The sequence below is a fragment of the Kryptolebias marmoratus genome, linkage group LG22 (genome assembly GCF_001649575.2).
Source record: "Kryptolebias marmoratus isolate JLee-2015 linkage group LG22, ASM164957v2, whole genome shotgun sequence".
NCBI lineage: Eukaryota > Metazoa > Chordata > Actinopteri > Cyprinodontiformes > Rivulidae > Kryptolebias > Kryptolebias marmoratus.
Genome location: NC_051451.1, coordinates 10998483 through 11024804, shown reverse-complemented (window position 1 = coordinate 11024804; position 26322 = coordinate 10998483). Strand labels below are relative to the sequence as shown.

Genomic DNA, 26322 nt, shown 5'->3' with positions numbered 1-26322 from the left:
CGTTTTTTCTGATTACGCAAGTTATTTTTATTGTTTCAGCCTTATGTTTACAAGGCACTTTAGGATCTCCAAAATAGTATTTTGTTTTTAAAACAGCTGCAAGAGTTGAAATGTCACCCTTGTGTCTTCATCTAGACGGCCTAAATGCAATTATTTAAAGATCTAACCTATAATTAAAGGGCATGTCCACTGAATTCTGTTTACATTTTGCACCCAGCGTGTAAGCGTTATACGTATGCTCCACGCCTTGTTTCCTGTTTTTGGTGTATTTTTGTGGCAGCATCTCAGTGCCACGTACAGGCCTGGCATATTTACTACAGCGTTTGGGTCATTTTTAATGTTTCCATGTGGACGAAAATGACACCCTGTTCACAAGGAATTCTTTTTTTAGAAATGACAAATTAAAAGATACTTGTGGAAAAAAAAAAAAAAAAAAAAATTCTATGAGGTCATGGCTTTAGATCAAGCAAAATTGCTGCTTTTGCAAGATGGAAACAATGACCATGGAGACAGTAAATGAGATTTATTTATATTTGTTTGAAGGTAATATCATGGCAAAAAAAACCAGTTGCACCACTGTGGAGGATTTTTAGGCCCAATAGATAAACAATATTAGACATCCAGTCATCCAGCCAGAGTTCGGAGGGATGTTAAGCTGGCGTTCACATTTAGATAACTGCTAAGAGAAATCTACGTACAGGTGCATTTATAGGGATGTATTGAAAAGGCCGTTGGAGGAGGGGCTACCAAAACAAGCGTTGGGATACAGAGCCATCATTATGATGTTCTATCGGTGTCCTCCGTCAGCTGGCCGGCGCACACAGTTTAGAAAGTAGTTCTTATTCTGGGAATAAGTAGCCTCTACAGTAGGAGCTTTGCTGGATAGGAATAGATTATGGAAATAAACTGTGTGGTTTTGGTCACAACTGGTAATTCAGGTGTTTCAGTCACGGTTTAGACCAGAGCCCTTATCTTCACTGACGAGCACTCCTAATTGTTCAAGCACATTCTTCCAAACTTGATGAGTTTGGTGCGGAAGAACTTGACCGGCTCACGCAAAAAAGCTTTCCAAGAAGAGTGAAAACGGGTACAGCTGGAAAACAAGGATTCAAATCCGCGTGATGGTCAAATACTTTTGTCCATTTAGTGAATCGCAGTCGTAGATGCTTACTGGGTGGATTCCACTTTGAGTTGATTAATGAGATTGATGGAAACAATCTTGCATAAGGTAAATACTTTTGGTATTATTGTATGACCGTAAAATAGACTTGGAAGCTTTATGTCCTATATTTGTCCCACGCCCTTCCAGCCATGCCTACAGAGGTTTTTTCATGTACCCACAGACATGGTATCTGCCACTTACAGCCAGAGATGCACACATTTTTCTTTTAAGATGACAAAAGGGATAACCAATTGTTTTTCTGTTTATCAGAGGTGACATGACCAGTGGCGCAAGGGGGCGAGGAGGCCCAGTGTTGCCATAGCTAAATATACATCCCTGACAGCTCCATAATAGGTTCCAGGAAGTTCAGTCGAAAATAAAAACAAAGCAACATTTCTAGCTGATTGGCTTTGAAAGGGCCGTTTTTCCTTGCTGAATGGGAAAAATGTGGACTTCAGCATTCCACGGCCGTGATGCCAGTCGGATTGGATAGGCGCAGCCTTGCGTGTGCAGAACGGGACTGGTGTGAGGGAAACACGCTGCTCTGCAGATAGCAACTTAATGGACAAGAACAAGTCTACGTGTTTAAAAAAATAATAATAATAATGCTTTTGTTTGTCTGTTACTAAAATATCTCATGAATCACTGGGTACATTTTAGTCAAACGTGCAGAAATTAATCACTGGATATACATCTACAAGTTATTACCTTTTTGGAGTCAATCCAATACAAGATGGCTGACACAGCTAACTGATATTAATAACACAAAATAGGCTATCATTCAGTCAGTTATACAGATATCGACCTAAAGTTTGGTGTTGCAGTAGCTGAGACTGATCCCCAACAGATTTTTTGAGTTCTAATAAAGTGCATAAAATCTTTGTTTAAAATTTTGCCATTAATTGGTTGGAGGCAACCATTTATGTCTGTTAGCAAACTATCACATGAACCACTTGATGGCTTTTAATGAAACTTGCAGCAAACATTTACTGGATGTACATCTACAACTGATGAACTTTTGGAGTCAGTCTAAATTAAGATGGCCGCCGTGGCCAACGGACCCTAAAAAAACACACAAATGTCTACAACTCAGTCATCTCTGCAGATAGCGAGCTCGGACTTTATGTGGTAGTAGCTGAGATGTGAAATGTCACATAACTTTATTTTCAAGGTTTGACAAAAATGGCTACAGCCCCATAATTTCTCAACATAAGATGATCTTAGTCTAGAAGCCTGGCATTTGGATTATTTTAGATAATTTTAACAGTTACTATTGAGAATTTTTGAAATCCATGTTTTCTGTCCGGCAGAAACGGGATTTTGCGGTTTTATTTAGTGACACTGGTATATTTTGGCACTTTTAGCCGAGCAGAACAATGTGTGAGAGAGGCCCACTTTTTTGTGGTCTGGAGCTAATCTTTGTGAAGTCTGTAGTAAGAGCTAAAATAGCTGGAAACTAAATACGTGTAGATATTAGTTCACTTTGAAGATTTTGAAAAAAATCTTTTATTTGAGGCTTTAAAAGTTGACAGTCCCAGATGTTTCACAGCTACAGTTTAGCTGCCATGATTTCAACGTGTTTTTTTTTCCTTTTTTTGTGATCGATGTGGCCTAAAATGACTAAATGTGCACCAACCTTTTCATAATGTTGCCATGTTTTGAAGCTTTAAAAAAAAAAAAAACGCTGAACAAAATGTGGTGTTCAAGTGTTTACTTAAAATAACATATTTTTTCTATAAATGAAAACATTACATTAGCAGTTGAAAAATTAATTTTTAAAATGCTGAAGAAAGGTGCCAAAATTAAGCAACCTTAGCAACACTAAAATGGATACAACTCAGTCAGTTTTACAGATGCTGAGTTCAACTTGGGTGTGGTAGTAGCTGAAAGTCAACCTCAACCCAAACTTAGAGCAATGCACATCATGTGAAGTCTTTAAAACTTTGGCATTAACTGTTCCAGTCAGCCAAGTCGCAATTTACATTTTCCATAAACACATATTTTTAACTCAGTTTTCAGCCATTCTTCAGTGTTTTGTGGAAGAAAAGTGCATCTCAAGCATTGATTTTTTCATCTTTGTTCCACCCACAGTGTTTCACACAGCCCAGAAACGTTTTCCACCACCGTCCTGTAGTACATCCGGAAATTGACTTGATTTTGGCGGTGATATTTGATGTTATAGACGTGGATAAATTTGTCATAACCAGTCCTTTAAAGAAAGAGAACCCCCTCAGTCGTCACTGAAATAACTTGAAACTGACAAAAGGTAATAAGAAGAAACTAGGAACACTCAGAGAGAGCAAACCTTACAGCGTCAATAAAAAATAGTGCAATCTGAATCATGATCTGAAAATTTAACCAGTTGTTTTTTTTCTTTTCTTTTTTTTTGAGACAACCCCAACATTTCTTGAAAATGTCATCCAAATCTGTTTATTATTAGTTTTTATGTGATCTCGCTAACAGACAGACAAACACGACCGAAAACATACCCTCCTTGGCGGAGGTAACAAAGGGGTCACCTACTGAATCATGGACAAGGTTTTAACAAAGGAGTCGCCTGTGACATTGACCTTTGACCCCAATAGGCATCACCCTCGATCCATGAGGTCTCCAGCTGTGCAGTTTGACGTGCCTACGTTACAACGGTTGCAGAGATGGAGCGCAGGATCAACTGTGACCCTAACCTTTGACTGGACCACGGCTGATATTTAGTCCCTTGTTCCTTGTACCACGTGTGACTTTTCCTGAAAATTTCATAAAAAATCCGTTCATAACTTTTTGAGTAGTCTTGTGCAAAGACAGACAAACAAACAGATGCTACTGAACATGAACATGACCTCCTTGGCGGAGGTAAAAATTCACTGAAAATCAACTAATGGAAATCGAACCTTGCTTATGAATTTTGGTTTAACAGAATTATGTAAAAAAAAAAAAAAGACTAATGAAACAGGCCTTGACACAAAGGATGCTACCCCGAGAAAAGATTGAAGGTAATTTGACCATAAGGATGCGTTAAATTGAGGTCTGTCTTGTAATGTAGGAGGCTCGGTTCTGTTCAGGCCCTGCTTTGCTGCGTCTGACGTATGGAGTCCTGAATCTGTTCAGGGTACAAGGAAATCTCAAGACTATCAAGGCATTCAGAAGCTAAATGTGCTGCTCAGTGTTGGAAAGCTTGGTCATGGGTCCTCTAACAAGAGAATGACCCAAAACGCATGGCTAAAAACACCCAAGAATGGCTACAAAACAAACATTGGACCATGCTAACGTGGCCTTCTGAGTCCTGATTGAAATCCTGTCGAATATCCGTAGAAGGAGCTGAAAGGAACCATCAAACCTGAAACAGCTGCAGCAGTTTGCTCATGTAAAATGGGGCCAAATACCTGTGGACAGATGCAGGAGTCTCAGAGAGAGCTACAGACATCGATTGATTGCCTCAAAAGGTTGCGCCACAAAATGTCAAGTTAAGGATACAGTCTTTTTTCTGGCATTGGATGCGTTTCGTCTTCCAGGACGTGAAACCAGTCAGGGGCCTGAAATGATTGGTCAGAATTGCGTAAAAACTTGCAGCGATTGGTCAAAATTGCGTCTCTGATCAAAATTTGCGGGCATCGGTTGACTTCGCGTTGACGGCCGCAATCGCAACTTCCTGCGGGGACTGCGCTTAGGGCCTGCTGTGCTCTCTAGAGAGCAGACGGCGTGTTTACAAACACTCCCGCCTCCGTCACTTTCGGGGCAAAGTTTAGTCACGCATTCAGAAAGATAATGCACTCCCTGGATGCCGTCCCGTTTGCTCAGCTGTCTGACTGTTACGCCACGATATCTTCCGAGGAGGCGCTGCTGCAGCTCGGTTTAGAATTACGTTTCTCCTGGCCAACGGCCTCAGCGTTGCGCTCCAACCAACTTCAGTAAATTATGTTTTTTTTTTTCTTTCCCCCCTCTTTTTGCCTCTCAAGTTTGGTCAAATTAGGTGCTGAAAGATGTTTTATGGCAAACAGCAAGCCCTGGGGAAGTGCACTTTATACATCAGTGGAAGGGAGCTGCCATGTGAACAGCAGTGAAGTGGCTCATTTTTCTTTTTCGTCGTCAGCCACTAAAGCCCCTCCTCGAGTTGACACGGGAAGGAAAAACGTGGAAACTTTAGTTCTGTATAAGCAAAATAAGAACGCTAAAGGGGCTGGAAACCTTCATGAAGTGGTTAATAACTTGAAGACAACAGGCAATTACAGTACGTTCTTATTCGTTTGCCGGTCTGTCGCTTAAGCAAAATATCTCATGGACCACTGGATGGATTCAAATGAAACTCTCATACACCTACATCTAAGTACTTTAGGGGTCAGTCCAATTAAAGATGGCCGCCGCAAACAACTGACATTCCAAAAGATATTGAGATAAAATTAGGCGTCGGTCGAAGCTGAGAGTCATCAAAATGGGATGTTGTCACACGAGTAGAATGCCTCCCTGTCCGATACAATCTTCATTTGCTGGCGAGGAGGTCCTCTGCACCCGCCCTCTCGGCCCTGCGGTTTCTCCCGAAGCCATCCCCCCCTCCCCGGTTTTCAGTACGGCTGACATGCATGCCCACGGGGGAGTAATTTATGACAGTTGTCACCTTGGTTTGCTAAGCCAGCCCTGGCCATCTCCAACCACTCCGAGCGGAGCATTTCAGTGGCCCCTGTGGGGGTAAACCTGATAGGCTTTAATGTTTCCCCACAGTGGAGCCTGTGTGGCATCAATGGCTAGAAATGTCCCCTGCAAGCCTCTATTGTTACAAAGTCGCCATGCGTTGCCCCGGTGAGGACAAACCTGTCGAATACGGCGGGCCTGTGCGGACCGAGCTAATCAATGCATTTACGTAGGCGTGCAATACAACCGACGTTGAACATCTCTGAGCATCTTTTGAAACTCAGCGCAAGATTTATAATAAGACTGGAAGGTCTTTTATCAAAAGGAATCTGTGAAACATTTTAGAACCATATCAACTTGGCAATAATAATTCATAACCCACCTTCTACAAAAGGCTGTTTAACTAATAGAAAATGTCATTTGAACTGTTTTTATGTATATTTGTACATTTAATCCACACGGCAATAATAAACACAAAGTACTAAAACAAAACAAAGGACAAAAACAGGATTTTGTTCAAATGTAAGAAGATTTTTTTACTTTCAAGTACACTGCGATTGGGATGATTTTCAGTTTGTGTTACGAAGTACAATAAAGTCGATGTCTTTTATTCTTTGGGTTTTTTGAAAGCAAGTTCCATATTTCATTTATTTATTCATGTATTTATGTTTGAGCAGTACAACACCCGCGCATCGCTAGGTTGCGTTGGGTTCACACCAATCCCGGTTTGGTACGAACCTCTATTTTCAGAGTCACGCCTTTGACGTGGAGACGACAAAGAAAGGAAAAGAAATACCAGATAAAAGTGAACTTTTTGCCTATTTCAAACAAACAAACAAAAAAAATCCCAAATAGAAAAGGGTAAGGTACAAGCAAGCAAACAAAACAAGGTGTTTGTTTCGGGGAATTTAAGGTAGTCTTGATGTGAAACAAAAGCCGATACAGAACCACAACATGTCTTTTTCAATATTAGCTGACTCAAAAATGGCTATAACTCAGCCATTTTTATAAATTTTGAACTAAAATTTGGAGTGATAGTGGCTGACAGGTAACACATAGTTTGGGCACTAACGATTTGCACAACATTTTTGATATAAACCTTTAACAGGACGAGCTAAATCATCACCATTAGGATCTGTTGGCGGTGATGAAACTAATTCTGTTCTCTGAAAATGTTTGAGAACGTTTGACGCAGTTTATTTTTTTAAGCCACCTTTTTTTGTAGTTCTTGTTTAACTTTTTAAATTTTATTCATTTAAACCCATTTAAGAGGCTCACTCATCATTTACCACTTCTTAGTACACATTGGAACCGATTTCTGTTTTTAGTGGAATGTTGCAAAGTGATACAAAACTTTGATACTGAACTGATTACCAAAGTAATCCTGAGACATTTTACTCTGGATATTTCAGCATTTTTATTTGCATATATGAGTCACATGGTGGAAAGTTGTATGTAGTGGGACGTTTTTGTGTATTTTCTGGACTAGTTAAAGAGTTTGCTGTCCTGGAGAAGGGTCAGCGTCATGTATCAGCCTTTTCCGCCCACAATGAAAACCATGCAAAATCAACTGTGTAATGTCCTTTTGCCGTGTTTGGGACGTGGCTGACTAGTTGCCAGCAAGTGGAGCACCCGCCGCTCTGTTGTTGCTCCAAACCACCCAGCCCTCCAGCCCAGGGTAAACCGAAACAGCTAAGATTAATATTAATCCCTCCTAATGCAGAGGCTCATAATATAGTCATTAGGTGACTTGAGACTAAGCCATTCCACCTAACTGCTGCGATTTATTAAACACACACAGAGGATTTGCTGTCAGTGCTGGGCGGGTATAAAGCAAGCATCTCATCTGAAAACGGCGCAATCAGCCTATTAATACTGATGAGCCGAGCTGTGAGTGGTTACACTTAAAGGACAGGTTTACAGACCGAGGCAAGGAGAAAGATGCATCACCGAGGTCTCTCCTGAGCCTTCTGTACTCAGTGTATTCTACAACCATTTAAACCAACCTAAAACAAGATATATCGATCTCTTTACATCCAATGACATGTGGCAGCTCTTTACATGTTTTTATTAGTATTTTATTTCCTACTTCATATCATGCGTTAAACCTTAATTTGTCATTTAATATAGAGATTCATGTTTGGATTTAATATATGATCATGCAGTTCTTACATGCCTTACCTGCCTGCAACATGGAGACTGGGACTAGAAAGGTCAGAGATGCTAACTCGTTAGTTAGCCAAGCTTTATTGTTTATTTCACCGATAAATGTGCTAACTCATTGCTTGTTGAGTTAACATGTTCGTTTTAAAACTGTCTTACTATAAAAACAGTGACGAGTGTTACTCCTCGTGTACCCGGTTTTGAAAAATACAGTTTAGTCGCTCCTAGACTACCATTTCTGTGTGGATGCAAAGCTGAAACAATTAAAAAAATAAAACCTTAAGCCTGACAGCTTGTAGTAACAGGTAGGTCAGGAGGAGCGCTACTCCGCTGCTACCCACTTCTGTCTTTTTCATGAGTGTGAGCGAGAAAACAAAAAAAAAGGAGACAATAAATTGTGAGGGAAAAGACGTGAAACGTTAGAAACTAAAGAAAAGAATGGGTTGTGCTTAACAGATTTTTAGTCACGACCTAATTCCTTGTGCTCTGGAGTTCTGTGTGGTAGTAGCTGAGAGTCATCCCCAACACACGCTTTGAGCTCTAGCTGATTATGTATCTTTGTTTAAAACTTTGGGATTCAAGGCAGTAATTATATTAATTCCTTTAAGGAAAGCCAGTTTGATAATAGACCTTTTGCTACAACCCAGTTGCTGAAATTTTGCCATTAAATAGTCACTCTTAACCAGTGTAGAACTGGTCCATCAACTGGTTTGTGATACATTTTTTTGTTCAGAAATTTGCCCAGTGCTTTGTATAATTGTGTGGATGGAGAGCCGGAGTCAATAGTGGTGGGAAGTTTGGGACCTCCATCCTTTCATCCGACGGAAAAATCGGATGAAATGCGACATGAACACTGTGGCCACCGATTCAGTACAACATATAGATACACATAGATGCAACGCTCAGTCACGTTCCCACTGCCATGAAAAAAGTCAGATATGTCGCATAGTGTCCAAAAAGTTAAAATTGTGTCGCATTTGCCTGCAGTGTGAATATAGCCTTAGTTACACCATTACTTTTTCCACTGAGATGAAGCACTCCTTGTCCTCCTTTGCTATGACTTTAAGCATATGATATATATATATATATATATACTCATGTCTTTGGCTTTTGTTTTTGTCCTGTCAATCATGATATAATTATGGTTAAAACCGATGGCAGCAGGATAAAACTGCAACTTCAGAGCATTGGTATCTGTGTTGCAGTTTCTGTCTTTGTTTCAGATACACACCATATGATTCAGGGCTGAGCACATTTCAATTCAGAGAGGTTAATTCTCACTGCAATCCTATAATAACAATTGCAATACCATGACCGTTTGAACATTTATAAACCCTTTTTGTGTTGAGCAGTTAAAGGCTAAAAAATAAGTATTATGCTGATTTTTGTTACGCAATAACTGTTACAACAGGTGTGTGACTGACAAAATCAGCTCTTGGATTTATTGTCCATTCAGCAGTAGTTTTTCCACACATCAGTTTGTTCAGCCATAGTACATACACAAAGTCAGAGTGCAGTTACAATTTGAACCCGCGCCCTGGTGGTTTATTGTGTTTTGTGCGCACGAAATAGAGTCGGCCTGTACAGTGCATGGTTTCTGGAATCCCTCCCATCCCCGCGGGAATGCCATTAGTGGGGAGCTGAAGGAGTGCAGCAGGTGAAACAAATAAGGGCGCGCACACGCACACACGCGCACACACACATACACACACACACACACACACCATAACTTTGTCTTAGTGTTGGCTTTTTTTCTCCTCTGTGTAACACATATTTTGGCCCCATTTCTCTCATCAAGTCTTTTTTGATGTGGCTTGGTATCTTATATATATATATTATTTTCAAGGAAAAATATTTCTAGACAAGCTACAGGGTGGTCTTAAGGCTGAAATAAAAACCAAGCAAGAACCAAAAGACGATCTCTGACCTACTTCACAGCAACAAGGACTATGGTATCCAAAATAAAAGTCAGCCTATCCCTACGAACACCTCACAACCAGGCTAACGTACAAAGTGGTTGATGTTTAGACACCATCCATCGCTGCTGCTCATCAGGTGGCCAATCAGCACCCAGCTCTTCATTTGGCCCACCAATCACAGCGTGGAACCAGCATACTTAAATTAAAAATCCTTAAAAACACATATGCACACACCTTAAGACAGCACTATTAACAATTCTAAGACGTTGCAGTCAAAGAATGCTCTGACTGAGATTATAGATATAATGACTGGTAATTTTCCTGAAAAATTGAGCTTTCTAGCTCTTTGAGTATATAAATACTGTACTTTGAAGGATAATATCTGATCAGATAAACAACGACAGAACAATTATAGGATTAGGGAAAGGGAAGAATATAATATACAGTGAAACTGCCAGAGTACTACAAACTACTGCTAAGACAGTTCCAGGTTGACTCAGAGTTTTACCCCCTCAACAAAGCCCAGTACTCCCAACTGTATGCCCACGTCCTTCTGATGCCTCTCTTGTTTTCGGCTCTTATCCGGCGTCCGAACCAAGACGCGCAGTGATGCTGTCAAGGGTGTGGGGCGAAAGCTAGAATGGAAATCGTGGGTCTCGCTGTCTGCTGTTTGTTTTTCCGGAAATAGAGGTGATAATACGCGCCTGCAGCATGTGAAGGGCACATTGTTGTAACAACACAAACGCTCGCGGCATCGAAATGAATCGGAACGACTTTGATTTCTGCGAAAGTTGGCATTTATTTATGCGAAGAGATTGAGATTTTTTTTTTTAATATATCTTGCAAGCTCCAAATGGACGTAAATAAGGTATTTTAACTAGTATTACCAGTTATTTCTTTCCCCAAACAGCACTACCAGAAAGAGCCCATGTTGCCAGGTTTTAATTCCACAGAATAAAAGCTCCGTTATAAGTTAACTGAACTTGAAATATGCCCGTCCATTTCAGAGGGGACAGCAGGCTGTGAAACCCATTAAGTGGACATGGGGTCCTGGCCAGTTCCCCACTGAAACTATGCAGCATAGAAAATAAATTTTTATGTTCAGGATAACAGGTGCAAAGCTGCAAAGTGGCTGACATACTGTGGTCCAGACAAAGCCCGGCCATGAAGTCATGCCTTTTTTTTTTTTTTTGTGAGTTTTCGTTGCACCTGCTTCGCATCATAAAGCTTTAATACGTGAAATGCATTTAGGTATAAAACATTTTGGTCAAATCTGTTGATATGTTGCAGATGAGTATGTTATTTTTAGAAACGTTCTCTCACAAGAACAATGGCCTTTTTTAGTGTTCTCTAATAACTGCACCAGTGGCGTGACCAGAATGATTAGATTTATTTATTTTTGAGTTTCTGTTTGGGTGAAAACTATTTTAATGACTAGCAGCTTTCAGTGCGTTGCTCTCAGCCACACGGAGAGCGTTACGTCGCCTTTTCTTGCAAGGCTTCAGCCAGATTAAGGGTGCGAGTCGTTTCTTTATGTGTCACAAGGGAGTCTTGATGATCAATGCTTTTGTTAGAGAATATAAGCTCAAAAAGCCGAGTGAAATAGGTTGTGAACAGATGCAGATAGATAACAGGCTAGGTGAAATTGTCCTTAAAATCTTAAAATATAATTTAAATTTTTCGTTTAGAGCTTTGTAAAAATGTTTCCCCTCAAAGTCATAGACCCATAACTGCAACAAAATGGGTACAGTCATCGGCCATTTTGCTTTGGCACAAACCCCTTGTAGTGCAATGCCACAGAAGTTTCATTATGTAAACAAGTTTCACTTCTTTTGATTTTAGCTGGTGGAGATTTAGTAAATAAGTAGCAATTTTAATGGACAGTTGTTCTTTTTAAGTTCTGGTAGCTGTTCTGTTGAAACAAGGCACCCCGTTCGGAATATTTAATTAGAATTGGGCTAAAATGGTGCCAATTTCATGTGCAATACAATTTAATACAAGCAGTGTAGGTTGTGCTTCCTTTTGTGTTTCATACAAACAGGAAAGATAAGCATGCAAACGGTATATACTGAAATGGAAAATACTTCACACCCTGCTGGTATGAAACATAGCAGAGTACATAATAGTATTTGCTTTTAACGAAACGACAACTGTTGGGTTAATAAGGAGGTTCATAGAACCATAAATGTTCTTTCTGAAAAAGCAGTATTGCATATATATTTTGTTTAATTTGGTGGTTGAGCAATGGGAGCTGTGCGTTCTCGTAGTTCTTTTCTTTTTTCAAACTGAATAAGAGGGCTAGCGTAAATACAGATGCAAACTATATTCCATAAGGCCCATAAAGGAAAGGCTTTTTTTTTTTTTTGCAGTAGTCATTACAGCGGTCCTACCAAGCATTTGGAAAAGTTTTAATTTCTCCGGGGCTTTTCAGAATTGCCTGTTTAGGTCGTGCTGAGACCTTGGTTCAAGGCAACTATAAAATACCAATGTGGCTCCGTGAAATGACCACACGGAGCCACCGCGTTGTTCCTTCCTAATTGGCCCCTTCTACAAGTGTCAATTTCATTCAGAAAGAAAACAGGGACCGGAGGCAGAAATGGGGAATGAATGAAACAAAGATTGCAGGGGGAGGGGGAGGGGGAAGGAGCCTGACATTTATCTAACCTCTCCTGACAGACGGATAAAAATACTGTCTTGCAAGACTTTGTTCAGCAGATGAGCAGCAGAAATCTCCCTGGATTTCATTTAGCAGTGCCGGTCTTGTTAAAGCGTTGCTTTTGTCCTCAGCTCGAGGAGCCCTGGCACTGCAGCCGAGGACCTTGACTCTTAATTTTAGCAGCTGAAGAGGTCCAGATCAATAACCATCAGTGTTTGGTTTTGGGCCGCTGCGTCGGTCAAAGAAGTGGGATTCACCCCCCTCCTTTATTTGCTGTGCTTCCTCACACACCTCTCCGAAGATGTCTTCTTTTTTTTTTTTTTTTTTTTAAGTTTGCTCACTTTTGCTGAAAGTTTGCAAACTGTGTCACCGTCAAGATTGGATTTCTAAGATGGATAACAAACAAAAAGATGGTTTTGTTGTGATTTATATTTGCTGCTATCTGCACATAGATGCAATTTGTCATGATGCATAAGAGCCCCCCACCCCCCAGGTAATTAAACCATTTGAATCAGGTGTGTTGGAGCAGAAAAACCTAAATCTCCCAGGACAGCGGCCCTCGAGGCCTGGAGTTTGACACCCCTGATTTAGGCATATCTTAAATATTGCAGGCCTCTATTATTAAATCTGCTAACTAGGGTTCTGCAGAATCAATGTTTTAACATCGTTACGGCCCTCAAATTATACCACAGTATATGGTGTTGCCATGTGCCTAGAAAGGCTTGGGTTCTTGTTTAATTAACGCGTGTTCTTGATGGCATTTAAGACGTGCTTTTTTTTTTCTTTTCTGTGTAAAGTTTGCATGTTTTTTCCATGTACATGTGGGATATTCACAGTCGTCTCATTTTTCTGATATTCTGAAACTGTTGCACTATTTTTAGGCAGTTTTTTTTTTCAGGCTGGTGAACCTCTGCCCATCTTTACTTCTCAGAGATTCAGCCTCTCTAAAAAGCTCTTTTTATACCCGGTCCTCTTACTGACCTGTTGCCAACTAATCTGATTCGTTACAAAATGCTCCTCCAGTTATTTCTTATTCACACAAGTGACTTTTACAGCTGGTCCCAACTGTTTTGGAATTGGGGTTTTGTATTTTAACCTTACTTCCTTAGAATAAAGATGCAGCAGACATGTGTTGTTTAGTCAACTATGTCATATTACACACAATTCTGCATTAAAACTAATAAAGAAAAAAAAACAATCAGACAAAATATTAATTTTCCTTTACCTCTTCCTGTTGTGGTACATCCTAAAAGATCAGTTCATGGTGTACACCTGTTTTGGACCTTTATGAAGGAAATGATTGCTTGTGGTCTCTTTTCAAAGACAAATTAGTTTTCCAATAATACAGATAGATTTTAAGCTTTAGTTGGACTGAGAAAAGGTTGTGATCATACACAGAGCGCAGTGGTGTGTTCTTTTGATAGATGTGGCTGACGTTATTTACAAGACTTTTGTTATTCGCGTCACATTTATATCCTTTTAATAAGCTATAACATGAGCAGGTGACTCATCAGTTCTTAATGGAGGTATTTAAAGTGAAAAGGTAGCTGTTTCTACATACGTTTGGGTGCTGCACTACCATCCAACCTAAATCTGCACCGATTTAGTGCCTTATTCTAAGCTGTCTCATAGAACAACGTGGTTCTCCTAATAAATATATTATTCTTCATGGGTGAACGGAAAGAAGGAGTGTGGTGTCTGGTCTAAGGACACTTGACTGATGTAGAGGAGCTTTGGGATCTAACTGCTGACCCTCCAGTTGTTAAACGATATCTTCACCATGGCAGCCTCAGTTAGGAGACTTATCCACTTAGTGACTTGTACTGACTGAACTATAAGGATGTAATCCACTCCTGCTTTGATGTATTTGCGATTAAAGAGCTTGATATTTACTTCTAATGCTCAGCTCTTTAACGGTTTCTGGGAACTACAGGCCTCTCTGGCTGCTTTGAAGCAACTTCACAGGTCACAGTATTGGATGCTTTAAATAAAGATGGTCTTATTGGGTGTTGATAAGGTCTGTAATCCATCATTTGATCTTCGTTGTTTTTTTATTTATCTTGTTGTCTGGCCAGAAAGGCTTGTGTGCACCCCACATTCATCTTTCCTTGTTCCCGCGTTCTAAGCCTTTTGCGCTCCACTGCCAATAAATGTGCATGTGTTAAAGACTGCTCCTGTTTTGTAGCGCGTCGGCCTCATCTTAAGATGCTCTCCGGGGGCCTAAAGGTTTACCCCTGCCTGCCGTTCCCCACTTCTGCTAGGGCCATTTGGAGAGGTAATCCACACATGGATGGATGCTCGTTTTAGAGCCCCAAGCAGAAAGATGGAGCTCCAATGTGGGAAAAGGTAGCTAGGATTAGGCTCACGCTGAATCGTAAATGGCTCATTTCACGAATCTTTTTTACCAATTAAGCTTTGCTTGAGCTGGACTTGTATGCATTCTTAGATCGGGAATTGTACCCAACACACACAGCAGGTAGATGGCAACGTCTACAGCTGAATGGAGCACATTAATCCTGCCTTTTCTTTTCTTCTCTCTCTTTTTTTTTTTTTTTGGTCAATGTCAGGCAGAGGTCAACCTTGTTATAGAGTGATTGCCTCATGGCGACCGCAGCCGTCGTTAGTTATTTCTCTCCACAAGCCTGGGAGATTGAGTTGAAGTGTAGAGCCCGCATTTAGACTTTATTTAAGAAGATTGGTGGTGGCCACAGACAGGCTGCTGCAGTCAGCCCCGCGTTCACCGATGGCCAGCCGGATCAATACAACACAATTGAGTTTTCCATTCTGTGGTCTTTGGAAACGGAGCCACAGCACTTACAGGGTGATCGCCTCTGATGAAGTCTTCATCAGGATCTATTGACAGATTAATTTGAGCACCCTCCTTCCACCCTTCTGACATGTTTTTTTTTTCACACTGTAAAGTAATAGGAGAGTAAAACCCTCTTTAAAAGTTTTCTGGCAGCCGATGCACAGATCAAACCATCTTAGGGCCCCTTCACACCCGAGGATGACCCCAAGCGTGACGTAAAAACGTGAGCCGGAACCTGAATGGTCTTTGCTGGGTCTTGGCAAGGTGTGTATTGGGAGTGCAGTGGGCTTCCTAATACACAGGAGTGACTGTGTTAGGTCCATGGTGCTTTAGAGCAGATGTGGTGGTTTAATATCATGGCGGCAGCGTATTAGGGTCTGGAGTGGAGTGTGGGCAGCCATAGTGGCAGCGTATCTATGCTGTGGGTTACCTCAAGCATCAGCATCATTAATTTCATCCTGATGATCGTTTGGGTCCTGGAGAGTGTAGCAGGGGTCATCGTCCAGGGTGAAGGAGGCCTTACGTTTTCTAAGTTAACACAAATTTAGATTTTCTGTAACGACCAGTGAGCAAACACATTTGTTTTCTAAGCAGTCTTTTGCCAAAAGTTGCCCCCTGAAACCAGAATAACTTTAACTTTTTCAACGAAAACATTGCTAAAATAAAAATATTCTTCAAGGCTAAGGGATTTTCTTTTAAAAGCAGAGGCCTAAAGTGATCTGGCTTCTGATCAAGCGACTGCAAATTTCCAAATTATTTCACATTTGATTCCCAAGCAAGGCACTGGGGTATTGGATCTCACACTGTAATGCGTGGCGATCACACGTGCTCTGTTGGAATTTGGTCCTTCTCGCGTTTGATGTTCAGCTCGGGTTTTTTCTTGTCTGCCGCGGAGTTGCTCTTATGAAAGCCATAATCCTCGCGGCATTTCTGTAGCCAGCAGTCTCCCAAGACGGCGTATCTCAGCAGCAGTCCGCTAATTTTACCAGTTGTTGTTTTACCTGTTTCGTATTTTTGCCTGGCCCTCTTTTGTTTTGAGAGAGGCAGAGACTGTTGAAGTCGAGGACTTTTTCTGGGGGGGTAAAATGCTGGGATTTGTTGGAGCTTACTGTTCAGCTGTAGCCTGCAACTGTACTATTGAGCAGTCAGGCTTGGTGCCACTAGTGATTATGATTTGCAGCTTGTACTGAAAAATTTAAGAATACCATCTTCTTTTTTTTTGGGATGGTCAACCAGAGTAAGTAAAACCCGGAAAACTACTGAATTTATGAGCACACAGGAAATTCTATGAAACAATTCAAATGATCATGAAGGAGATTATTAAATTCAATCTATTTCTTCTCACGTTGTCTGTGCTGTTTTTATAAAATGTCATATATAGTGTTGAAGAACATGGTCATGCTCCAAGCGGCCCTCCTGGTCATTCTTTCTATACTTGGTCGTGTTTACAACATTGCACTTTTTGATATGCCAGGAGATCTAAAGATTAGTTGTAAAATTATTTTAGTGAAATTGATAGACATGAAACCCATATTTATCAATTTTACTAACAACCTGATTATAATCGGTTAAATATGGACTCATTAATTATAACATCAAATTTGTTTTCTGCTTGTTCTTCAGAGCTCTCTGATGTGGAACCGAACCTTTTCCTGAGGCCCTTCCTGGAAGTCGTTCGATCTGAGGACACCACTGGACCAATCACAGGCCTTGCCCTTACCTCTGTAAACAAGTTCCTTTCCTATGGCCTTGTTGGTAAGAAACATTAACACTGACTTAGCTTCTTCTCACTGTTTTATCAAGTCTAATTTATCCCAGAGCTTATAATTGTTTGTTTACATCACACTCTTACATGTTAACATTTTATTGTAAGTGTATTTTCATTTGTCTCCTTTGATTTAATATTGAAGACCTTCTTTCAAACAAGTGAAACTCAACAAATAACATTTATTAAACTACAACAAAAATGCTTTCATTCCAAATCCCACCTCCCAGATAAATTTTGTCGAAAAAGTGACTTTGCCTTGCATCTAAAACTACGAGTGAATTTGGTTGAAAAGTAAAAGATCTCTGACACTTTGGTAAAGAGAGGGGTGCCGGAAAGACTTGGTAAACCCAAACGAACAGTGAAGATAAACTGGAAATGTCTAGTAGAGGCCCTTTTCACTGACATCTTTAACTCTCATATCCAGGAGAGTCTTGACTTGCCTCATCGGAGGTTGGGACAGTGGATCTGAATGTGCCACGTTCAAGACCTATGCAACTTTCAAGAGTTCTGGCCAAAAGGCCAATGGCGCTTGTTGTGACAGTAACTGACAGTTGTAATGGAGGCCACGAAGCTCACAAAGGAAACCTTTTAGGGCTTTGCTGTCCCAGAGGACTACTGAAGAATCTGACGGGTACAGGGTGCCCAGAAAGATTGCGGCTTCTGTGGTTATAAAAGTAAAAACTCAGGTGTTACAGGAATTCAGAGAGACCATGGAGGAGGACTTCTAGTTGGCTTTAAGGAGGTTCTGATAAACCATTTAACAAGTTTGTCTAAAAAAAAAACCAACAACAACAAAAGCAGCTCATTCTTGGTTTTTTGAAACATAGCTGAGTCCATTCCTAGTGCAGGTTGGACTCCTTCAGGGCTGCGTCCAGAGTCCGTGATCCTGTTTGTGGTGTTCATGGACAGGATCTTAAGGCACAGTCATGAAGAGGAATTTACTGGTCCATCTACATACTAACCCTCATCTGTGGTCATGGTATGGATCAGCATGATTAAACTAGATCCCGGTTGCATGCAGCTGGCCTGGATGGCTGAGCTCAGTTTTAGAGACGGGGAGAGAGGCTCCATCATCCAAGGGGAGCTCAGAGTAGAACCTCTTCTCCTCCGCATCAAAAGAAATCATTTGAGGGAGTTCAGGCTGGTTGAAGTATCTGATTAGGGGGCCAAAAATACAACATGGCAGAACCCCAAAAAACAGACATTTTGGCTTCAATTTTGTCCAAGATCTTTATTAACGTCAATGACTCTGAGCGTCTGGAACTAAGAGATCAGTAAGCTGTGTCAAAATCATGGCCAATGTTTTGAGACGTTTCCAAGAGTCCCTCGCGAATGCGGTTTGCAAACTAGGAGGATACTGGCTCAAAGAATGCCAGCGCAAAACGAGAAATTTAAACATTTGAGCGTGGAAGAAGAAGCCTCTCTCCAAATAACACTATATGACACCAGAACCTGCAAAAGTTCTCAAAACTTGTATTTCATTTTTTTATGACTTTGACTGGACTATCTTGATGGAAAAACTGAAGTTTTCATCTTCCAGAAATTTAAATTCTGTAACTATCTCAATAAACCCTGAGCTGTAGTTAAAATGATCATTGCCTCTGGTTGGGGATGTCAACAGATACTTGGTTTTATGCGCTCTGAATATGAGTCTAAGATGATTCATTTGGTGGATGTTAAGTGTTAAAACCTTAGACTAGCAGATTGAACACAGGGGTAAAAATGTACCATCGGTGTACCAGCGAACACAGACAGAAAAAAATGATTTGAAGTAGAGAAGGTCATTACAAGCAGCAAGGCAACCGCATTACGAGTCTTTTCTTTGTCTCAGGTGGTTTAAAACCTGAAAGCTCCGCTGTCGCTCCAAGTAGCTGAATAATCAGACTCACCTCTGTTTCATTGCATTTCTCTCTGCAGTAAAAGCCTCATCTATTTTTAATTTTCCTCCTTTTTTTTCTCCCTCAAGAGAAACGCATCCAAGAGCTCTTAAAGTGCGATGAAATGTGTTATATCAGAGCAAATTATCTAGCAAATATCGTAGTTAAGAGGCTTTTTTTTTTTTAGACCAATTTGAGTTATTTGACCATATTTTTTTCTACTATAAACCCGCAGCAGATCAGTTCAGAACGTTACGTCACGTTAACCCTCCTTGAAGCTGATTTTTAGTTTCATCGTCTTGGGCGGCACCGTCGCTTGATCGTCAGGTCGCTCCTGGAATGCCAGCAATGCTTCGCTCCCGCAATCAACGCAGAGACAGACCAACGGTGGGTGGAGAGGACTTCCTGTCCTCATTAGTCTCATCGCAGAAGCGTGGCCAAGAATCTGCCGGTTGTTCTGTTCGGTGTGAAACGAGCGTGCATCACCAGATGTTTGTGAAGCCGAGTTATTGTTACCGAGCCGTCAGAACAGCTGCAGCCGCCGCTAAACCCAAAAAGGGCCTAAAATTGCACAAGTGCAACATTGTTCCCTGTTAAGATAGAATGTGGACGTTCTCAGTTTTTATCTGGGTTAAAGAGATCAAAAAAGATGTTACAGTTGTCTGCATTGTGATTCAAAAGCTTTCCTGAAGTGTTATGGTTTTATACAGTCGAGCCTGAAAGTGACCCACTTAGGCACCCTTCACCCTGGATAATGACATAAAGAGTCTGCCAGAATCTGCACGGATGGTCTCGGTGACGTCTTCAGGAGGATATGAAGACAGCATCGGGCTCCTCATTAAATACGATACTTCACTTTCCTCCAGTTGACTCACAAACATTGACTTCTACTTGTGCTCATTTCGTTGTCTTTTCCGTTCTCGAGCGTTTTCTATTTTCAAAGCGCGTTGCTTTCAGTTTTCCGCGCTCATTCCTTCATCCTTGCCTTACTTGTTTGCTTCCTCGTTTGCTTATTTAGATTTGCACAGGTTTTTGCTTTACAAGGAAAATTTCACAAGGCCCCTTATGATTAAGTCAGTTTTTTTTTCATTTACTTGAGCTAAAACAATGTTTACAACACTTTACATATTTTAGAGTAGGCTGTAGAAAGACTTTTAGATAACATTGTTTTGCGCCGTAATGAACGCCCTCCAGGAATTGTGGCTCTTTTTTTTTTTTTTTTTAAAGGAGTGAAGTGCAAGTCAGTTTTATACACAGTAGCCACAAATGCCATCCTAATCCATTCTAAAGTCATAAGATGTCAAGAAGTTACTGGTTACTTTCAGGTAAACTGAGCAGATATGACAGGATAGAAAGGCACAAAGAGCACTGGTCCTGTTAGCTACTGCCATCTGCTGGCTGGAGAAAATTAGACTTTTTAATCAACAATTTCACGTTGATTTCTTTCTTTTCATTGAAGGAGTTGTCATCGGCTTAGGGTAAACTGATTGCTGTGTGAGTGAGTTTTGTTGCTGTGTGTGTGTGTGTGTGTGTGTGTGTTGACACTGGGTAACATTTGGTTGTAACACAAACAGCCACCCCTCTCCAAATCGGCTCTGAAACAACAACCAGTAACAGGCAGTTTTCTTCCTTGTCCTTGGAGCTGAGTCAGATTTGATCAGCATCATTTTTTAATGTCATCCCAAACATCCCCCGCCCCCACACCTCTCGTCTCACCGCGGTTTCCTGTACACACTCCCAGTCCTTTCATTTCGAGAGAGGTGACATCTCTTAACCTGCAGCCTGAGCTCTTCTGGATTAGAGGGAAGAGTAAATTAAGCCTCGTTCTTCACAGTTTCTCTGGATTTTTGTTTTCTTTTTTTCCTCTAGAGCTCTTCTCTCCTCCAGTTCCCCTGGGTTTTTCTTCTTCTGTCCCAGCACAGTCAGCATGTGGTGTTGACTCATCGCTGGGCCTCTTAGGAGTCAGAGCAGAGCTCAGCTGAAGCTTAGGCTGCTGCTGCTACTGGAAGAAGAAATTACCCCAAAGTACAGACGTAACCTGCTAATGACCTCATGGTTAATCCGGACTTTTGGTTTTGTAACAAATCGATTTCTGCTCGTTTCCAAGCACATCTCAGATCATGTTTATTGCATGATGTTTGAGAAGAAAAAAATATCCTGACATTAGTTATGGGGAAAGCCACATTTCTTTAGAAGACGTACACCCAAGTCCGTGTTAACCTGTGATTTTACACGTCTTGTAGGCACAAGTTTAGGGTTTGCACGTCCGTCTAATTCACGAAGCCCTCGCAAAAGGGAGCTTTGCCTAGAACTTGACTGCCAACTTCACAGCGTCTATGTGCTGGTGCAGTTTGCTCACATTAAAATAAAGTTATACATACATTTAGAGAAAAATCCTGCTAATATTGGTCTAAATTTCTGTCAGGGCATAAAGCACTGAATACTCAAAGACCAGCGCAGCTTCTGTAAAACTTGACCGTCTTCTGGGAGCGGGTGGTATTTGCGTCTTAGGAGAAGAAACTGAGGAAGAGGAGCGATCCGCTGCACTGCTGCCTTCACAAAAAGAGGGCACACAGATCAGGAAAGATCTAGTTCATCTTTTCTTTCAGTGACGAGTCTCAGACATTCGAGGCTGGACAAGCATGCTCGCACCTCTGACTCGTGGAGTTTTTAATAATAATCAATAACTGCGCAGCCCTATTTGCACCAGCACAGTGTATAACGAGCGCTTGCTTTGTGAACCTGACCCAGAGAAAGAACAGAAATGGGGGAAAAATTAGCTAATGCTAAAAAGTACGATCGTTGCGAATCTGCCCAATTGTAGCTAAAGTTGTGAGCACAGTAGCCCATTCTGGTCTTGTGCCATTCAGAGGACGAACAGGTGAACGAATCTATTTTACTTTTTCAATTACGGGGGGGGGGGGGGGGGGACAGCTCCATTGTTTGGCTTCTAAAGATGTATGTGCTCTTGTGCAGGGACTTTTTGTTGGCTGCTCACTTTTAAACAAACCACTTTAGCCTTTCTGCTCCCTCTCACTCACGCCAAATCTTTGATTTTTTTTTTCTTTATTTTGGGACCAAAGTTTAAACTTCTTCATGTGGCAGCTGGTTCAACCCCCTGTTGACTTTGCCCACATACCCTCAGGCACCCACACACACTGAGCCTCTCCTTTTCCTCTGTGTTACTTTAACAATGCCCCCCCCCCACCACCACCTTCCCACCATGCCCCTCCTTTGGACACCATTTGTATAGACTGTGTGCCAGGAGAAAGGATTAGTGCTTTATATCACTTCTGACATTCTGCTGGATCTCCCCGTGGCGTCACTTTCTAGATTTTTAAAAAACTTTTCGTCGCAGCCTCAGTTCTTGTTGTTGCCTTTGCCTCTGGGGGAGGGATGGTGGTCGTGCTCTGCCTCGGTGGCATCAACTACCTGCGAAGAAGCCTTTACCCGTCTGTGCGTTCCGGCCCCTCACGCTGGCTGCTAATTACTGAAATGCTCCAAAACACGTGATAAGTCGTTTCTCAAACGGAGTCTTATCTGTTCTAGGATTCTAGGAAAGGTTGCGTGTCATTTTAAACCCCGATCTGACGATCTTTTTTTTTTTTTTTTCTTTTTCCGTATGACAGAGCCTTCTTGTTACTTAACTTGGAAAATCCCGATCTTCGCCTCCCATTCTTTGTCTCTCCCTCCACTCCTCCTTCCCCCTCCGCTTATTAGTTAATGAATTGCTGCGTTTGGGGGGCGATGGGAAAGGAAAACAGGCTGGCTCCAGGCAAGATAGCTGTGCAGCCTCTCAGGTTTCAAAAACACTGGCTCCTGTTGCTCTGGCAGCCAATTTGTCCCAGCCTGCCTCCAACAAAGGGCCACATCTGGTCCTCAGATCTCACTTTGAGGGACAGTGTGGATGGACCATGCTGGATTTGTCTAGTTTTATTTAAGCATTGAGCTGTTAGACATTTATTTTTTTTGCTGAGTCAATTAGCACTTGAGTCTTTCATCCATCTAATTACAAAAAGCTTCATTTTTTTGTCCATACATTTAGTTGTATCGTCTGTTGTCATACATATAAACAAACACTTTAATGTAGACCTGCCACCGCATTGTGTTGCCCCAACAGTTACCAGTAACCATGTGTCTTTTGGAGTTTACATTTCAAGCTCACGTTTCTTGTCCACTTGCAGATGCTAACCATGAGGCCGCAGCGGAGGCCATTGAGAACATGGCCGACGCGGTCACACATGCCAGGTTTGTGGGAACCGACCCTGCCAGCGACGAAGTTGTCTTGATGAAGATTCTGCAGGTACTGCACTCATGGCATTTGTAGCTACAGGGTTTCTTTTAGCTCTTTTGAGCTGGTTGAAGTAGATGGCTGCCCATCCTGAGCCTGGTCCTGCTGGAGGTTTCTTCCTGTTTAAAAGGGGTCATTCCTCTCCACTACAGCCTTTGTGCTTGCTTAGGATGGGGGGCTTGTATTGAAGTGAAGATTAAATGTAACCTGCTATTTTCCTTAAATGGACAGCTTTTTACTAAAAGACATTTTGTAATATGTCCAATCTGCTTGTATTATAGTTGGATTGAATGGACGGTGTGTTATTTTGGATCTGGTTTGGATCAGATTGCATCTAATTTGAATTTAGACTGATCACTTTTTGTATAATGCCCTGACATGACTTTTGTTGTGAACTGGTGCTCTACACAGTTGAGAAGATAAAATCTCTGCATTATGAGCATAAATGTCACATTGATTTTGGACCATTATTAATTTATTTGAACCAGTTTTTCGTAATGGAATGGTTATACAACTTAAAACTTCAATGGTGTTTAAAAAAACAAGAATTTTATGCATGTTTAAATTCACTCTGGATTTTCTCTAATCCACATAGTCACAATTTTACATAGAGGCACAACCATTTACAGGGCATCCATCTAAGTATTTTAATAGTCAATCATTAAAGGCCCCAAATTAATGCCGTTCTCGCCCATGATGAGTTTATGGAAAGTCTGACCACAACTGGAAACGCACTGAATTCAACTGAAGACAGCAGCACAACAATAAATGACACGTTTGTGAAGCTTTGAGCAACACCTGTCTGCGCAGTTACAGGCAATAAAATCATGTAAAGATGCTTTTTCAAGCTGGACGCCGTTTTCCAAGAAGTCTTTTCAATACGAAGCGAAACATTCTCACAAAATAAATGTCGTTCGGGTTGCAAATGTAGACGGAGTGAAAATATATGGTCTCGTGTAAATCATAAGAACAAGTCAGTGGACCTACTTATGAGAACTTTGCTCGCCTGTGCAGTCGAACCAGGACCATTAGAAAATGGTTTTTGAACAGATGTACCCTGGGAGAAAACCAAACACCTCATACCAGCTGTCAGCACAGTGGTGGAGGGGTAGTGATCTGGGCACCTCGCAGCCTTTGAGTCGACCATGAACTCCTCTGTAGATTCAAGTATTCTAGTCAAATCTGAGGCCGTCTGTCCGACAAATGAATATTGGCCCGAACTGGGTTATTATGTAACAGGACAACTCCTTGTGGTCATACAGTACTTAACAAGTTTTCAGAGTTTGATTTTGTCCTCTCAGACAACTTGTATACTTTAGCGTGAACTATGTCGCCATGTTGTGGCGCCGCAGGTCCTGAGGACTCTGCTGCTGACACCGGTTGGAGCCCATCTGACCAACGAGTCCGTCTGTGAAATCATGCAGTCCTGCTTCAGAATCTGCTTCGAGATGCGCCTCAGCGGTGAGCTCGTCACACACTCGTCACACTTCATTCCAACGCCGTCCGAGGCCTACGTTACTGCAGACCATTTCTGCACTAGCTGCACACTGTTGTGGTAAAATTAGTTTAAAATGAAGTGAGTAAGTCACGCCATGTTTGTGAGTGCCTGGTTGTCTGCAGAGAGCTTCTTACTCATCATCTAATGTGGTTGTTTAGTTTTAGCTCTTTTGTGCTCACTTCTTCCCATCAAGAGGTCCCAGTCTACAGTTTCAAACAGTCAGATTAGATTAGTCTTAAGGTCTTTTTTTCCTTTATACTTTAAGTTTTTTACTATAAACTGTAGCATCTTTTCACTGTAACATACTAAAAAGAATTCATTTGTGAATTAAAAGTACCAAAGCTCTAGATAAAGAGTTACAAACTCTGTGTGGGCATGACGGGATCATGGCCTAGGCATGAGGCCAACACGGCCAGTTCTACTTCAGGTTCTCCACGGCCGAGCCTCACTGGTGTGCGCTACATGCTTAAAACCATCCTCTCCACTGTGCTCTTAATAAATGCCTGAAACCATCGCCAAGACCCATCAAAGACCATCCATGTTCTCTGATCATCATCGTAAGGTCCTCATTCAGTTTGGAATAATCTTAGAATCTGCAGGGTGATATGAGTTTAATATTGACATATGTATTTCTAGTATTTAAGTTTACCTAATGTGTTCACTGAGTTTGGACCCTTTAAACTCTGTGTTAAGGGAGGTCGAGTGGATTTGCTTAGAAGCAGATTTTAATCTGGCACTTTTCTCCGTTTTCTGAAGTTCGCTTCTTACGCAGATTTCTTTCCCTCTGTTCACAGAACTCCTTAGAAAGTCTGCGGAGCACACTCTCGTTGACATGGTGCAGCTGCTGTTCTCCAGGTAAAGGGAGAGGAAGGGGGGGGGAAATGACATAATTACGGTTTTGTTTTGTTTTTATTGCCCGGTGCCAAAAGGTGACGACAATGTTTCGTCTTTTGGCGAAATGTCTCTTGAACCACTGGATAAACAACTCGCTGTCAACTCACTCAGTTATGCAGATACTGAGATCAAATGTGACGTGGTTGTAGCTGAGAGTCATTCACAACACGTACTCCAGCACATTTTGCGAGATCTCGCAATACCGCATGGGGGTCGCGCCGAACGCCGTTTACAAGGTTTGACCAAAGCGGCTCGGATTGCTCGTTTCTCACCACAAGATGATCTTAGCTTGAAACTCTGGCATTAAAGGCAGCTGCTAGATGTGCATTCTTTCATCGAATGCTAGGCCTTTTAATATTTAGTTGTTTTTGATTTTCAGGAATGATTTTATCACAGTATGTTAGTTTTTAACTGAGAAAGAAGGTGGGGAAAAAAAGGAATTTAAGTGCAGTTTAAAGCCTCATGACTCCCACTTCTTTGCTTTCGAATGATAATTTAGACGATTTCTGCATATGTCTGTCTGATCAGGCCTCATTTTCCAACTGGAAGCTCATGAATTTCATTTTGCCTTATATGCAGGGTCAGTAGGCCACTGCTTCACTAATGCCATAACATAATTTCTCCTCTGGCATTTAGCATAAGCCCCCCCCCCCTTTCCACAC

The 26322-nt window shown here is 41.4% G+C and overlaps 1 protein-coding gene across 2 annotated transcripts in view; it reads left to right on the top strand.

Moving 5' to 3' along the window:
- The window catches only part of gbf1 (golgi brefeldin A resistant guanine nucleotide exchange factor 1), a 79025-nt gene that overhangs the window by 17966 nt on the left and 34737 nt on the right, over positions 1 to 26322 (top strand). For both annotated transcript variants that reach the window (XM_017421724.3, XM_017421723.3), the window contains exons 4-7: positions 16956 to 17087; positions 23162 to 23280; positions 24621 to 24729; positions 25561 to 25621. In XM_017421724.3, coding sequence (XP_017277213.1) covers positions 16956 to 17087; positions 23162 to 23280; positions 24621 to 24729; positions 25561 to 25621 — 421 coding nt within the window. The remainder of the gene's footprint in view (positions 1 to 16955; positions 17088 to 23161; positions 23281 to 24620; positions 24730 to 25560; positions 25622 to 26322) is intronic.